Source organism: Dermacentor albipictus, chromosome 9 (assembly GCF_038994185.2).
Source record: "Dermacentor albipictus isolate Rhodes 1998 colony chromosome 9, USDA_Dalb.pri_finalv2, whole genome shotgun sequence".
NCBI lineage: Eukaryota > Metazoa > Arthropoda > Arachnida > Ixodida > Ixodidae > Dermacentor > Dermacentor albipictus.
The window spans coordinates 49,389,757-49,406,183 of record NC_091829.1 but is presented as its reverse complement, the minus strand read 5'-3'; the positions used below and the strand labels follow the sequence as shown (position 1 = coordinate 49,406,183).

At 42.7% G+C, this 16,427-nt stretch overlaps 1 protein-coding gene across 1 annotated transcript in view; it reads right to left on the bottom strand.

The window, feature by feature from the left end:
• Positions 1-16,427, bottom strand: part of LOC135916214 (uncharacterized) — a 45,575-nt gene that overhangs the window by 6,131 nt on the left and 23,017 nt on the right. The window contains exons 4-5 of the mRNA XM_070525671.1: positions 8,452-8,592; positions 1,175-1,350 (exon numbers count right to left, since the gene is read on the bottom strand). Coding sequence (XP_070381772.1) covers positions 1,175-1,350; positions 8,452-8,592 — 317 coding nt within the window. The remainder of the gene's footprint in view (positions 1-1,174; positions 1,351-8,451; positions 8,593-16,427) is intronic.

Genomic DNA, 16,427 nt, shown 5'->3' with positions numbered 1-16,427 from the left:
TACCTACTGACTGTCTGTAGTAGCCTTGTGAATCGAACTTGGTCCTGATCACTCATAATGAGCATTCACTCTTTTGATGCAGCAGACGGCGTAAAAATGAAGTCTTCCCTCAATGTCATCATAACTTTTGGTTGAAATGTAAGGTTTGTCTACCAGCAAACTTTCTAGGTGTAAATTCAGGCTTCTCTCGCTGCACATGAAAGGCATACAGTGTATATAGATTGCGCGGAGTATTAAAACTTATAAGAATGGCGCACTGTAGTTGAATGACACAAGCACCCGGCATTATTTAGAAGGGACTAAACTTTTTCATAATTTCAATTGAGCTAAGTGGCCAAAATAAACAGATCAAGTTAAATACAAATATTTTCGATTTCCTTATTTCACTGGCCGTAATATCTACGGGTCGTTTGATGTACCACACCAAACGATGTAACCTGCTTCCATACTTCTACATGGACTTTCCTTGTCCGTCATTCAAGAAAACGTCTTACAACTACCGTACAACTGCGGTGCTTCCAATTGTTCAAAGATGTGCCTGTAAAAACGAGCGTCACTGGAAGGAAGCGGCGCAAGCGGTCACATGGAGTCCTTCCACTAGCTTTGAATGAGCACGGTAGGCGCCTCCTATGTTTTGTAGGACGATCATAACAATCGTCCTCATCTTCCTCATTCACTATTTTGCTTGTGTTTCAATTGCACAAGAGTAGTGGGAGCAGCAATTTTCATGTCTGAATCAGATACGAATGGAATTGTGTCAGAAGCGAAATTAAGTGAATACGCAATACCTTTCGAACACTTCTCAGTAAAGGAATTTCCGTGCTGACCGTTAATATAAAGCGCTCTTTACATCCCAATATAGTCACAATATTACTAAATTTCACTGATATTACCGCACGTTTGAAAGTTCATTACAAACCAAAATGAGGCACTAGGAGTACACGGGCAGTTTATTGCATGTTCAGAAAGAAAGGACATGTCCCCTTAATGAGGCTAGGGCGAAGCAAGGATGCATAGCAGACCTTACAGTAGACTTTGCACACCGCAGTAAACCTGGTGACCCTGAGCTGGCTGCGCGAGTATTGAGCTTGTGATGTTACAGGCAATTAACCTTCAAGAGAAGAGCGCATCGGAAAAAGTACCAGGAGAAAAATCCCCCGTTAGACAAGCTCACCTTTCTGCTGTATATCGTATACTTGCCTCTGGTGCTTCCTCCCATGCTTGACCTGCGATCAAGCGCCAAACGCTGGCTTCGACCTTACGGGACAGCTGGGTGCACCGTACGACCACGTACATCTCGTGCCGACCGTCCACAGCAGCGATGAACGAAATAAAACAAAAGATAACATGCTTTGCGTATGTGAGAGGAACGGCAACAAAAAATGTGCTACGACACACTGGCTTGCTAGTCGGGTCACCCTTCCAATTCCACCTGGTTCCAGCACTGCGCCGTGCCCTTTCTTTTATTTACAAGAGAGATTATATGGAGTCTCCAAGAGCGCTTATGTCATAGGCGGAACAATCGCACCGATAGAGATACTAACTTCCATGATTAATAAACAAATTTCGGGAAATTTCGCATCGTGCAAAAAAAATCAGCCTGTAGCCCGTCAGAACCTCAGCCCAGTCGTCTTCACTCACATGTCTGAAAAGCTCAAAGTCGAGGCATCCATCACGCCCCCTCAAAACGCACGTCTACTGAAACTAACACAACTGATGAACGAATTAGCACAAACTAACTATCGCGGAAAAAAAATATCAGGGTATAGTCTGTTCGAATCTAAAGGCACTGCTCTTCACTCATATCTCTAGGAAGCTCAAGTTAGATGCATAAAACACTGCCTAGCAAACGCAATTACACTCACGGTAAGTTACGTAATAGAGAAACCTGCTAGCCCAAATGAATAGTTAAGGTAAAAAACATCAGCCCATAGCCCATAGAACCTCGACTCGCTCCTGTTCCCTCACTTCTATGAAAACCAGAATATTGACGCATAAATTTAACCCCTTGGATATGGACATATGCTAAAACTAATTCAAACAATCGACAAACGAATTATTGACAAATATTATTTACCGCGGAAAAAAAGCGCAAGGCTATAAGCCTGTTCGAATTTCAACGCATTTCTATTCTTACATATCTCTGAAAAGCTCAAATTAGATGTATACAACACTGCCTCAGCAAACGCAATTACACTCACGCTAACTTACATGATTGAAAAACCAATTTCGCCAAATTAGTTGTGGTAAAAAACATCCGCCCACAGTTCATTAGAACCTCGATGCGCTCCTTTACCCTCACTTCTGTGAAAACCTTAACATCGACGCATACCTTGATCCGCTTCCATACGCACATGTACTGAAACTAACTTAAACAATTTACAAAACGATTTGGAAGAATTAGTCACCGCAGAATAAAATGCAAGGCTGTGGCCTGTTTGAATCTCAACGCATTGCTGTTCCCTCCAATCTCTGAAAAGCTCAAATTGGATCCATACAACACTGCTCCAGAAAACGCAATTACACTCACGCTAACTTACATAATTAAAAAATACCAATTTGGCCGAATTAGTTTTTGTGGTATAAAACATCAGCCCATAGTTCATTAGAACCTCGATGCGCTCGTGTACCCTCACGTCTGTTAAAATCTGCACATCGACGCATACATTGAGCCCCTTCCATACGCACCCCCATACACTGAAACTAACCTAAACGATTTATAAAAGGATTTGAATGAATTAGTTACCGCGGGATAAAACGTAATGCTATAGCCTGTTTGAATCTCTACGCACTGCTGTTCACTCAAATGTCTGAAAGGCTCAAATTGGATGGAAAGAAGACTGCCTGAGCAAACGCAATTACACTCACAGTAACTTGCACGATTGAAAAACCAATTTGGCCAAATTAGTTGCTGTGGTAAAAAACATCAGCCTACAGTTCATTACAACTTCGACGCGCTTCTGTACCCTCAATTATGTGAAAACCTGAGCATCAACGCATACATGGAGCCCCTTCCATACGCACAAATACTGAAACTAACCTAACAATTTATAAAAGGATTTGGACGAATTAGTTACCGCGCAATAAAACGCAAACAATCTCAAGACCCCTGCTGTTCAATCAAGTCTCTGAAAAGCTCGAATTGGATCCATACAGCACTGCCTCAGAAAACTCAACTTCACTCTCGCTTACATGATCGAAAAACCAATTTGGCCAAATTAGTTGTTGGGCTAAAAAATATCAGCCCACAGTTTATTAGAACCTCGATGCGCTCCAGTACCCTGACCTTCTTGAAAACCTGAACATCGACGCATACATTGCACCCCTTCCATACGCACATGTATTGAAACAAACTTAAACTATTTATAAAAGGATTTAGAGGAATTAGTTACCGCGGAATAAAACGCAAAGCTATAGCCTGCTTGCATCTCAACGCACTGCTGTTCACTCAAATCTCTGAAAAGCTCAAATTGGATCCATACAATACTGCCCCAAAAAAGCAATTACACTCACGCTAACTTACAAGATTGAAAAACAAATTTGGCCGAATTAGTTGCGTTAAAACATCAGCCCATAATTAATTAGAACCTCGACGCGCTCCCGTACCTTCATGTCTGGAAAAACCTGTACATCGACGCAAACATTGAGCCCCTTCCATACGCACATATACTAAAACTAACTTAAACGATTTATCAAAGGATTTGGACGAATTAGTTACCGCGGATTAAAACGCAAGGAATCTCAACACACTGCTGCTCAGTGAAATCCCTGAAAAGCTCAAATTAGATGAAAACAAGACTGCCAGAGCAAACTCAATTACACTAATGCTAACTAACCTGATTGAAAAAACAATTTTGGCCAAATTAGTTGTAAAACAGTTCAGGCCGTATTTCATTAGAACCTCGACGCGCTTCTGTACCCTCACTTGTGTGAAAACCTGAACATCGACGCAAACATTGAGCCCCTTCCATACGAACACATACTGAAACCAACTTAAATTATTTATAAAAGGATTTCGACGAATTAGTAGCCGCTGATAAAACGCAAGGAATCTCAACACACTGCTGTTGAATCAAAACTCTGAAAAGCTCAAATTGGATCCACACAACACTGCCTCAGGTAACGCAATTACACTCACACTACCACACAAGATTAAAAACCCAATTTGGCCAAATTAGTTGTAAAAAACATCAGCCTATAGTTCATTGGAACCTCGACGCGCTTCTGTACCCTCTCTTATGTGAAAACCTGAACATCAACTCATACATTGAGCCCCTTCCATACGCACCATATACTGAAGCTAACCTTAACGATTTATAAAAAGATTTGGACGAATTATTTACCGCGGAATAAAACGCTAGGCTATAACCTGTTTCAATGTCAATGCACTGCTGTTCACTCATATCTCTGAAAAGCTCAATTTGGATGGAAAGAAGACTGCCTGAGCAAACGCAAATACTCTCACGGTAACTTACATGATTCAAAAACCAATTTGTCCATATTAGTTTATGTGTTAATATGTGTAGTCATATTAGTTTATGTGTTAAAAACATCAGCCCATAGCTCATTAGAAACTCGACGCCCTCCTGTACCCTCACTTCTGTGAAAACCTGAACATTGACGCATACATTGAGCCCCTTCCATAGGAACCATATACTCAAACTAACCTAAACAATTTATGAAAGGATTTGGACGAATTAGTTACCGCGGATATAAACGCAAAGCTATAGCCTGTTTGAATCTCTACGCACTGCTGTTCACTCATATTTCTGAAAAGATCAAATTGGATGCGAACAAGAGTGACTGAGCAAACGCAATTACACTCACGCTAACTTACAGGATTGAAAAACCTGTTTGGCCAAATTAGTTACTGTGGTAAGAAACATCAGCCCACAGTTCATTAGAACCTCCACGCGCTTCTGTACCCTCACTTATTTGAAAACCTGAACATCGACGCATACGTGGAGCCCCTTCCATACGCAGATATATTAAAGCTAACTTAAACGATTTTAAAAAGGATTTGGACGAATTAGTTACCGCGGAATAAAACGCAAGGAATCTAAACACACCGCTGTTGAATGAAATCTCTGATAAGCTCAAATTGAATCCATACAACACAGTTGTGTTAAAAAATATCAGCCCATAGTTCTTTAGAACCTCGACGCGCTCCCATACCATCACTTTTGTGAAAACCTGAACATCGACGCATAAAGTGAGCCCCTTCATTACGCACATATACTGAAGCTAACCTAAACGATTTATAAAAGGATTTGGACGAATTAGTTACCGCGGAATAAAACGCAAAGAATCTCAACACACTGCTGTTCAGTCGAATCTCTGAAAAGCTCAAATTATATGCAAACAAAACTGCCTGAGCAAACGCAATTACACTCACGCTAAATAACCTGATTGAAAAACCAATTTGGCCAAATTAGTTGTAAAAAACTTCACCCCATAGCTCATCAGAACCTTGACGCGCTTCTGTACCCTCACTTATGTAAAAACCTGATCATCGACGCATACATTGAGCCCCTTCCCTACGCACCATATACTGAAGCTAACCTTAACGATTTATAAAAGGATTTGGACGAAATAATTACCGCGGAATAAAACGCAAAGCTATAGCCTGTTCGAATCTCAACGCACTGCTGTTCACTCTAATCTCTGAAAAGCTCAAATTGGATCCATATAACACTGCCTAAGAAAACGCAATTACACTCACGCTAACTTACAAGATTGAAAAACCAATTTGGCCAAATTAGTTGTTGTGGTAAGAACATCAGCCGATAGTTCATTAGAACTTCGACGTGCTCCTGTACCCTCACTTCTGTGAAAACCTGAACATCGACGCATACATTGGGCCCCTTCAATCGACACATATACATAAACTAATTTAAAGGATTTATAAAAGGATTTGGTCGAATTAGTTACCGTGAAATAAAACGCAAGGCTATAGGCTGTTCGAATCTCAACGCACTGGTGTTGACTCAAATCTCTGAAAAGCTCAAGTTGGATGCAAACAACACTGCCTGAGCTAACGCAATTACACTCACGCTAACTTACTCGAGTGAAAAACCAATTTGGCCAAATTAGTTGTAGAAAACATTAACCCATAGTTCTTTAGAACCTCAACGCGCTCCTGTATCCTCGTTTCTGTGAAAATCTGGATATCGACGCATGCACTGAGCCCCTTCCATACGCACCATATACTAATCTATCTTAAACGATTTATAATAGGATATCAACAAATCAGTTAGCGCGGAAAAAAACGCAAGGCCTGTTCGAATCGAAAAACCTTAGCCTGTGCGAATCTCAACGCACTGCTGTTCATTCAGATGTCTGAAAAGCTCAAATTGGATCCGTGCAACATTGCCTCAGGAAACACAATTACGCTCACGCTAACTTATACGATTGAAAAACGAATTTGGTTAAATCAGTTGTGGTTAAAAACTTCAGCCCACAATTCATTAGAACCTCGGCGCGCTCCTGTATCGTCGCTTCTGTGAAAATCTGAATATCGACGCATACAGTGAGCCTCTGCCATACGCACATATACTGAATCTAAAACAATTTATTAAAGGATTTGAACAATTTAGTTACCGCGGAAAAGAACACAAGGCTCAAAGCCTGAACAGGCTCAAGGCCTGTTCGAATCTCAATGGACTGCTGTTCAGTCAAATCAATGAAAAGCTCAAATATGATCCATACAACACTGCCTCAGCATACGCAATTACACCTACGCTAACTTACATGACTGAAAAAACTGTTTGGCCAAATGAGTTGTTGTGGTAAAAAACATCACCCTATAGTTTATTAGACCCTCGACGCGCTCATGTATCCTCACCTCTGTGAAACCCTGAATATCGACGCATACATTACGCCCCTTGCATATGCACATATACTGAAGCTAACTTAAAAGATTCATAAACGAATTTGGTCAAATAAGTTACCCCGGAAAAAAACGCCGTGCTATAGCCTGTTCAAATCTCAAGACACTTCTGTTCACTAAAATCTCTGAGACCCTCAAGCTGGATGCATGCAAAACTGCCTCAGCAAAAGCAATTGCACTTGCAATAGCTTACATGATTGAAAAACGAATTTTCCGAAACTAGGTTTTGTGTTAAGAAAAATCATCCTATAGCCCATTAGAACCAAAACGCGCTCTAATTTCTACACAAATCTGAAACCATCAATATCGACGCATACATTAAGCCCCTTGCATATGCACATATACTGAAGCTAACTTGAACGATTCATAAACGAATTTTGACAGATAAGTTAGCGCGGAAAAAAAACAGAGCTATAGCCTGTTCGAATCTCAACGCTCTAATGTTCAGTCAAATATCTGAAAAGCTAAAATTGGGTGCATACAAAACAGCCTCAGCAAACGCAATTGCACTTGTACTAGCTAACATGATTGAAAAACCAATTTTCTGAAACTAGGTTATATAGTAAGAAACATCATCCCATAGCCCACTAGAACCAGAATGCGCTCTTGCTTCCACACAAATTTGAATCCCTGAATACCAACGCATACATTAAGTCCCTACATATGCACATATACTGAAACTAATTTAAACAATTGATAAACGAATTTGGAGAAATTAGTTAACGCGGAAAAAAAACGCAAAGCTATAGCCTGTTCGATTCTCAACGCTCTGCTGTTCAATCAAATCTCTGAAAAGCTCAAATTTGATGCATACACACTGCCGCAGCAAACGCACTTACACTCACAGTGACTTACGTGATCGAAAAAAACAATTCCCTAAATGTGTTGTGGTCATATAGCCTATTAAAGCCTCACCGCGCTCATGTACCCGCACTTCTGTGAACACCTGAATATTGACGCATAAATCCGGCCCGCCGCATAAGCACATATACTGAAACCAATCTAAATGATTGATAAACGAATTCGGACAGATTTGCTACCGCGAAAAGAAAATGCAAGGTTATAGCCTTTTCCAATCTCCACGGGCTACTGTCCACTCAAATCTCGGAAAAGCTCACATGGATGCATACAACACTGCCTCAACGAACGCAATTACACTCACGGTAATTGACATGACGGAAAAACTAATTTGCCCAAATGAGTTGTTGTGGTAAAAAAACATCAGCCTATAGCGCATTAGAACCTCGACGCGCTCCTGCTCCTTCACTTTACTGAAAAGATAAATGTCGACGCATACATTACGCCCTCTGCAATTGAACATGTGCCGACACTAACTTGCACGATTGATAAAGGAATTTGCACAAATTAGCTATCGCGGAAAAAAAATATCAGGCTACAGGCTGTTCGTATCTCAACCCGCTCCTGTTCACTCAAGTCGCGTTATCAAAATCAAAATTATTCGAATTTAGTTGTGTGAAATCCTTTTATGTGCAATAACGTTGGCAGTGCAAAAGGCAATGGAAATATCACGACGCAACATGTCACGTCTGCGAAGCGCTCACCTGGCTGGCTTGACTCTTGCTGTCCGACCCAGTGCTGCCTCCCAGGTTTTGCCTCACGATGACGCACGAAACGGCAGCATCCTCTTTGCCACCGCACGTCCGTGCACGGTACGAACATGACGATCTCGTGCCGTTCGTTCCCTGTGAAAAAAAAGACAGTGATCACGTATGTGAAAAGCACGCTGGAAGAGATGAGAGCACGGAACCTTAATTTAATCTGTACGCCATCAGATAGCGAACTGGGCACACAGCCCGAAACGCTTTCGGCCGTATACTCGCACACACTGGGGGTGATCACCTCCGAAAGTTATAAACCCAGATGTTGCTTCCGAACTACTGGCCGACCGCGCCTCGATGACAGTTATACAGCTACATAGTCCCATATACAGCAAAGCCACCTCACGTGCAATGGTATGGCCCGTGGTATTTCATGGCCTGACATAATTAGTCTGATGGCCAGTGAGTTATGTACAGTAAAAGAAAAACAGGCTAGCGCAAGCGAAGCACACGAACATAGCACCAACTTTCAACAAATGAATCGTTGTGGAAAAGGCGAGTAAAAATGCTGTATGTCATCATAGTGGAGAAACGAAACGAAGTAAGCGCAGTTTTAGGATGCGCATAAGGGCCTCATCCACTCCATGATACCGTAACTCCCGACGTGACAGCACAAGCGGTGCCACACGCTACTAACGCATCTCAAACTCAACCGTAATGTTTTCTACCTCATTACTCTGGTCTAAATATATGCGTATTCATATGCAAGCTTCAAATTTTTCCTATATTACGGCGACTGGGTAAGCATGCAAACTGGACGCAACAGTATATTTTAACATTTGGTTGATTCTCATTGGACCTTTGCTTAACGCAGCCTGCAGTTTTGCTCACTTCATGTCCGATGACCGATTGTCGAATGTGATAGACTGCATCTATGCCCATGCCTGGTAAAAAAAATTAAATTATGGGGTTTTACGTGCCAAAACCACTTTCTGATTACGAGGCACGCCGTAGTGGAGGACTCCGGAAATTTCGACTGCCTGGGGTTCTTTAACGTGCACCTAAATCTAAGTACACGGGTGTTTTCGCATTTCGCCCCCATCGAAATGCGGCCGCCGTGGCCGGGATTCGATCCCGCGACCTTGTGCTCAGCAGCCTAACACCATAGCCACTGAGCAACCACGGCGGGTGCCCATGCCTGGTAGGGACTGCGGTGCTTGAGGGGAGTTTTGATACAAGGATCAATCTTTTTTTTTTATAACCCGACCAGAATTTTGGCGCCGAAATTACCATATGTATATCATTGGGCTGTGCAACTTTTTTTTTCTATAATAAGCTTTCGTGTTACTCGTTAAGTATGACATGTATGGTAAGACCGATCCGACAACATGCTACAGCATGGTTGTATTTTGATATGCAGAAGACTTAAATCATGTTTAATTGCCTAGCAACAGGATGTCTAATCCCTTTTGGTAGTCAGTCTTGAGAATCGGTGAGAGAAAACGCATATCAAGGCCAATCAAATCAGTCAATGGAAGCCGTGATCATCGGAAGACAATCCACAGGAAAATAAAATCTGCTCGAACCCATACGGCACGCATTACGATATCGTGAATGGAGAATTACCGGTATCTTTGAAATGTGTAAAATTATTTTTATTGGGGGGGGGGGGTGTTAACTTATTGGCTAAAGGCCTTAGAGCCAACTTGGAACCTTGGAAGGAAAATCTTGGAACCTTGGAAGGGAAAGGAAGTGGTATCGAGGACGGCAGGCAATTAGGTGGCGTGATAAAAATAGAACTTTGGCCGGCATAAGATAAAGTGAGCTCACAAAAATCAAGGGTGATTGGAACTTCCTGCAAGATGACATGCTCGGAAACTGCTGATGATGAGGTTGACGGCTTTATTTTTTCCTTGAGGTCGGCTACCTTTATTATTGTTGAACTTTTTACTGTCCCGTTCACTGATAGACGCAAGGAAGTGGAATAGGTAACCAGACGAACCAACGCGATAAGTTTGGGAAATAAACAACAAAGTTAACGGACAAATACTCAACAAGAAAGGACATATTTATTATCCTTTAAAGGCCCCAATGGGACGATACATTACATATGAGCCAGTTGGATTTTGTCGTGCGTGAGCGCGGCATTAGTTGCGCTACAGCGTAAAGGGTTATGGTGTCTCGAAAAGGGTGACATATAACACTATGTTTGTCCTGTTCTTGATTTATTTTGTTAGAAGATCATGATATGCTCGCGCGCTTCCTTTCTACTAGGTCTTTTACGCACAATCAGTATATATTTGCCATATTACCAACAAGCCAATGTCGTAAATTCTCTTGTCAGCAACAAGAAGGCAAGTACAAGTACACTGTAAGTACATGGAGTCCACAATTGAGCATGATAGCTTGTTATATGGTGTAGCAAGGTTAAAACCAGGAACCAATGATTGCGCAGCCCATCAGCATAAACAACGGACTTATAAAAAACCAACAGGGCATATGAAACACGATGAAGTACACGATGTCAACGGATGGACCGAAGTATAATTTTGCTTCTCGTATCACCACGCTGTAGTAGAACCTGTCTCATCTGGCCCAACTTAGCACTTCTAAATGTCTTATGTGTGTCACATAAAACAAAGTTATGCAAATGCCAGACATCTGTTGTAATTCTTCGAAGCTTAAATGAAGTATGCAAGCGAATCCTATACAACTAACGTCGATGCGTGTTCATATTGATCGTATGGAGCGTGTAAACTAACACAATGTTAATCCATTACAGATGTCATAACTTTAGTCTCATGCAATTTTTTGTATATTTGTAGACTACGCGGTTCATAAAATATGCCTAAATTCAAACACTAAATCAGAAAAATTCACACAGTCAGATGCCTACACAGCAATGACACGAGGATAAATGCAAGTTATGTTTGCCGCAGCAAGAATGGCGATGACAAGTATGTACACAGAGAAGTATGAAACATGTTTAGACACATTTAGGATTATGTAACTGATGTGTCGATAGTGGTAAATAACCATACTACAGGACTGGCGATGAATTGGCACAAACCCAGTGGAACATTCGGAATGGCTTATTCAAAGAATGTCAAGGGCACTAAAGAGTAACTTGAATATCAGGCGTTAATTCATGATGACATCTGTGTGCATCAGAGACACTTAATCATATAATAAGAAGCCAACAAACACTGACAGCAAGGAAAGCATAGGGGAAATTACTTGTGCCTAATAAATGAAATAAACGATAAATTAATGAAAATTAAAGAGGATGAAAAAACAACTTGCCGCAGGTGGGAACCGAACCCACAACCTTCGCATTTCGCGTGCGATGCTCTATTAATTGAGCTACCTTGGCGCCATTTCCCCCTCCACTTGCTTGGGTATTTGTATGTCCTAATAGAACCCTGGGAGTGTTAGCCAGCGCCGCCACTCACAGACCTTGGCGGCGGACGTGCAACGTTCCTTTATGCCGCAGGCGTCACGTGAACGTTATCTTTTTTGCGTGAAGGCAACTGGTCAATAAACCCACACATGCTACCTGAAGTCATCAATGCTGCCGGATGCGAGACCCGCGTTAAGTAATAAACGAGAAGCAAGGAGGTTAACGGAAGGGCCCGAACTCCAAGGGTTCTACTAGGACACATATATACCCAAGAAAGTGAATGGGGAAACGGTGCCGCGGTAGCTCAATTAGTAGAGCATCGCACTCTAAATTCAAAGCTTGTGGGTTCAGTTACCACCTGTGGCAAGTTGTTTTTTCATCCACTTTAATTTCCAATATTAAATCGTTTATTTCATTTATTAAGCACAAGTAATTTCCCCCATGCTGTCCGCGGTGCTAGTGTTTGTTGGCTTCTTATGATATGACTAATAAAAATCGGGCCCCTCGGTTTTCCCCTTTCTTTTCGTTTAGAGATACTTAGTCATATATGATATCTAGGAATTATTTTTTTCATTACGGGAAAAAGGGTCGCCTACTCGCACTACTTCGCCGATCCGGCTGCATGAGTAATAAGCCCAGTCACTGGTACTTGCATGCGGCGCACAGATGACCTTCGCATGCAAATTCACAAATACATGCACCGAGATACTGGCCGACCCAGCAGCAGCAGTGCTCACTCCAAGCATGGCAAGGTAGGTGAAGGAAGCTGCGCTATAAATTGTGCATGTATCTTGAGCATTGACTTGAAAAATTATAGACCGATCAGCTTACTGTCCATTCCCTACAAACATTTACTAAGGTAATTGCAAATAGAATTAGGAACACCTTAGACTTCTGTCAACCGAAGGACCAGGCAGGATTCCGTAAAGGCTATTCAACAATGGATCATATTCGCACTATCAATCAGGTGATAGAGAAATGTGCGGAATATAACCAACCATTATATATAGCTTTCATTAATTACGAGAAAGCGTTTGATTCAGTCGAAACCTCAGCAGTCATGGAGGCATTGCGGAATCAGGGTGTAGACGAGCCGTATGTAAAAATACCGAAAGATATCTATAGCGGCTCCACAGCCACCATAGTCTTCCATAAAGAAAGCAACAAAATCCCAATAAAGAAAGGCGTCAGGCAGGGAGATACGATCTCTCTAATGCTATTCACAGCGTGTTTACAGGAGGTATTCCGAGACCTGGATTGGGAAGAATTGGGGATAAGAGTAAATGGAGAATACCTTAGTAACTTGCGCTTCGCTGATGATATTGCCTTGCTTAGCAACTCAGAGGACCAACTGCAATGTGTGCTCACTAACCTGGAGAGGCAAAGCAGAAGGGTGGGGCTAAAAATTCATCTGCAGAAAACTAAAGTAATGTTTTACAGTCTCGGAAGGGAACAGCAGTTTACGATAGGTAGCGAGGCACTGGAAGTGGTAAGGGAATACATCTACTTAGGACAGGCAGTGACTGCCGATCCGGATCATGAGAGTGAAATAATCAGAAGAATAAGAATGGGCTGGGGTGCATTTGGCAGGCATTCTCAGATCATGAACAGCATGTTGCCATTATCCCTCAAGAGAAAAGTGTATAACAGCTGTGTCTTACCAGTACTCACGTACGGGGCCGAAACCTTGAGGCTTATGAAAAGGGTTCTACCTAAATCGAGGACGACGCAACGAGCTATGGAAAGAAGAACGATGGGTGTAACGTTAAGGGATAAGAAAAGAGCAGATTGGGTGAGGGAACAAACGCGGGTAAATGACATCTTAGTTGAAATCAAGAAAAAGAAATGGGCATGGGCAGGACATGTAATGAAGAGGGAATATAACCGATGGTCATTAAGGGTCGCGGACTGGATTCCAAGGGAAGGGAAGCGTAGCAGGTGGCGACAGAAAGTTAGGTGGGCAGATGAGATTAGGAAGTTTGGAGGGACAACATGGCCACAATTAGTACATGACCGGGGTAGTTGGAGAAGTATGGGAGAGGCCTTTGCCCTGCAGTGAGCATAACTAGTCTGAGGATGATGATGATCTTGAGCAAAGAGTGGCGTGTGCTCCTGAAAGCAGCTCATGTTATATTGTTTTCGTGGTTTACGTTATGGTTACGTTATTCTCTACTCTGCGGGTAGCTGCCTTTCTGGCTACCCCATCTTACATCCTAATTACTATCTCCGCACTGTGTTAGCAGATACTTCATCCTTTTTGTTAAGTAAATGCGCGCGCGTGCGTGTGTGCGTCTGTGTGTGTGTGTGCGTGTGCGTGTGCGTGTGTGAGCGCGCGCGCGCGCGCGTTTAACAGAAAGAGACAATGACAACAAAACGGAACGATAACTAGACAAGGTTGAACACTGACAAAAATGGTGCGAACGTAATGGTGCCAAAGACAACACGAATACTCCGATAATGTCACGAAGGTGACTGTGGCAAAACAGCGACACGGCCGCAACGGTTATCACTGCGACGAAGCTTGACTATGGCGCCAACATGACGGCTATGACATAACCATTACATGGTTGCGACGAAGACAGTACAACAACGAGTACATTGAGATGCGACAGCGCTGACGGCATGGTGACAGTGGCACGTAGATAATGACCACACCGGCATGATAAGCCGGAAGACTATCAAAGTATCTAAATACAGCCAAATGACGACTATGTGATGGTGACTATGACATCGGTGGCATTACTATTTAGGTGCTGTCGCAAAAAAACTGCCTAATTCTCAATGTAAGCCAAGATGGGCGAGCGAACGAAGCAAAGTACGATTTCACGAAGAACTGACGAACAAGCATTGTATATCGTGACATCAGGTTTGCCCATGATCATACAATGATCCAAAACGTTCCAGAGCTTAATCTTTAGTGTAACACTTTGCTAAGGAAGCTTAACATTTCTGAATGTAAAATTATCTATTTTAGCCGCAAGCATACAAAATTTACGTTTCTTTATCACATAAATACATCACTATTTTGCATTATACTCAATATAAATATCTTGGTCCGACTCTTTCGTGGTCAACGCACATTGCATACATATGCGCCAATGCATCGAAATCTTTAGGATACATAAGACGCAAGTTGCATAATCCTACAAATAAACGAGAAGAAAGGGGTTAACCGAGGGGCGGCCCGATTTTTAATAGTCATATTAACGTAAGGGTGCGAACTCCCAGGGTTCTACTAGGACACATAGATACCCAAGAAAGTGGATAGTGTCAGGATTGGGGGCTCAATCCCATCGTCCGTGGTCCTTTGCCAAGATTGGAGTACGGCATGAATTCGGAGGTAGCTGGCCCATGCCGTCGTCCAACTTATTTACGCTGAGATCGTTGATAAAGTGAAGAACTGCTTCTCATCGAGAACGAGGAAAAAGGGTTTATTTACAGAAATTAAATCAGTCTAACATGACTGCTTGAGAAAAACAGTAACAGTCCAACATGACTGCATGAGAGAAGTGACTCAGTCTAACATGACTGCTCAAGAGAAGTGTCCTCAGCATTCGCACAACCACAGTTTTTATACACTCGATCCGCCGGTCATACGACGCGGCGACTGTTCGTTTACTCATCACCAACTCGCCGCTGCTCTGCAGATCAGTTTACGTACACAAAGGCAACCGCGCTCTGATGCCCGACGACGGCGTTGGCGGGGTGCCGTTCCGGGAACTATCGGTGCCGATCGAGGGTCGCTCGTTGTTCCGTGCCACGCCGAAGCGTGAGAAGCACAAAAATACGTCGTTCCCGCGGCAGCTTGTCCATGCGTGTCAAATCAGCTCCGCGTTGGGGAACTCCGGAATCATTGTTCACGCACCGAACTAGTTCCGTCACAATGTCGAAGGGGCTGGAGGAAGGCGGCGGATTCCAGCGCAAAGGCCGCTTCTTCGAACGCCTCCCAGCTGCAGCGACGGAGAGGGAGAGGTGCGCGTCGTGTCGCCCTGTCGTAACTGTGTGGCAATCTTGTTTCGCAGCTCGCCATTCTTAACAATAGGGAAACGGTGCCGCGGTAGCTCAATTAGCAGAGCATCGCACGCGAATTTCGAAGGTTGTGGGTTCGGTTACCGCCTGCGGCAAGTTATTTTTGTGGCTTCTTATGATAAGTTCTTCTTAAGTTGTGGCTACTTATGATATAATCCTACTAAAGGCATTCGTAAACTAGCTTATCTAACATTTGTTCGACCTCAGCTTGAATACGTCGCTTCCGCCCGGTCTCCTCATAAGAAATACTTGATCGAAAAACTCGAATATGTTCAGAATAGGGCTGGACGTTTTATTTCACGTTGTTACGACTATACCAAAAGCTTAACACAAATTAAACTCGATCTCTCACTACAGCCATTGCACGACCGTCGTGATATAGCCCTGCTATCATTATTTTATAAATATGTCCATAATACAGCTCCATCAGTTATGCCCGTTTAAACTCCTCATTATAGGTCATACCGGTTGCACACTCAGTTCAAGTGCATCTACGGAATGACTCATTCATTTACCTACTCCGCTCTAACAAGAGCCATTCGCCTTTGGA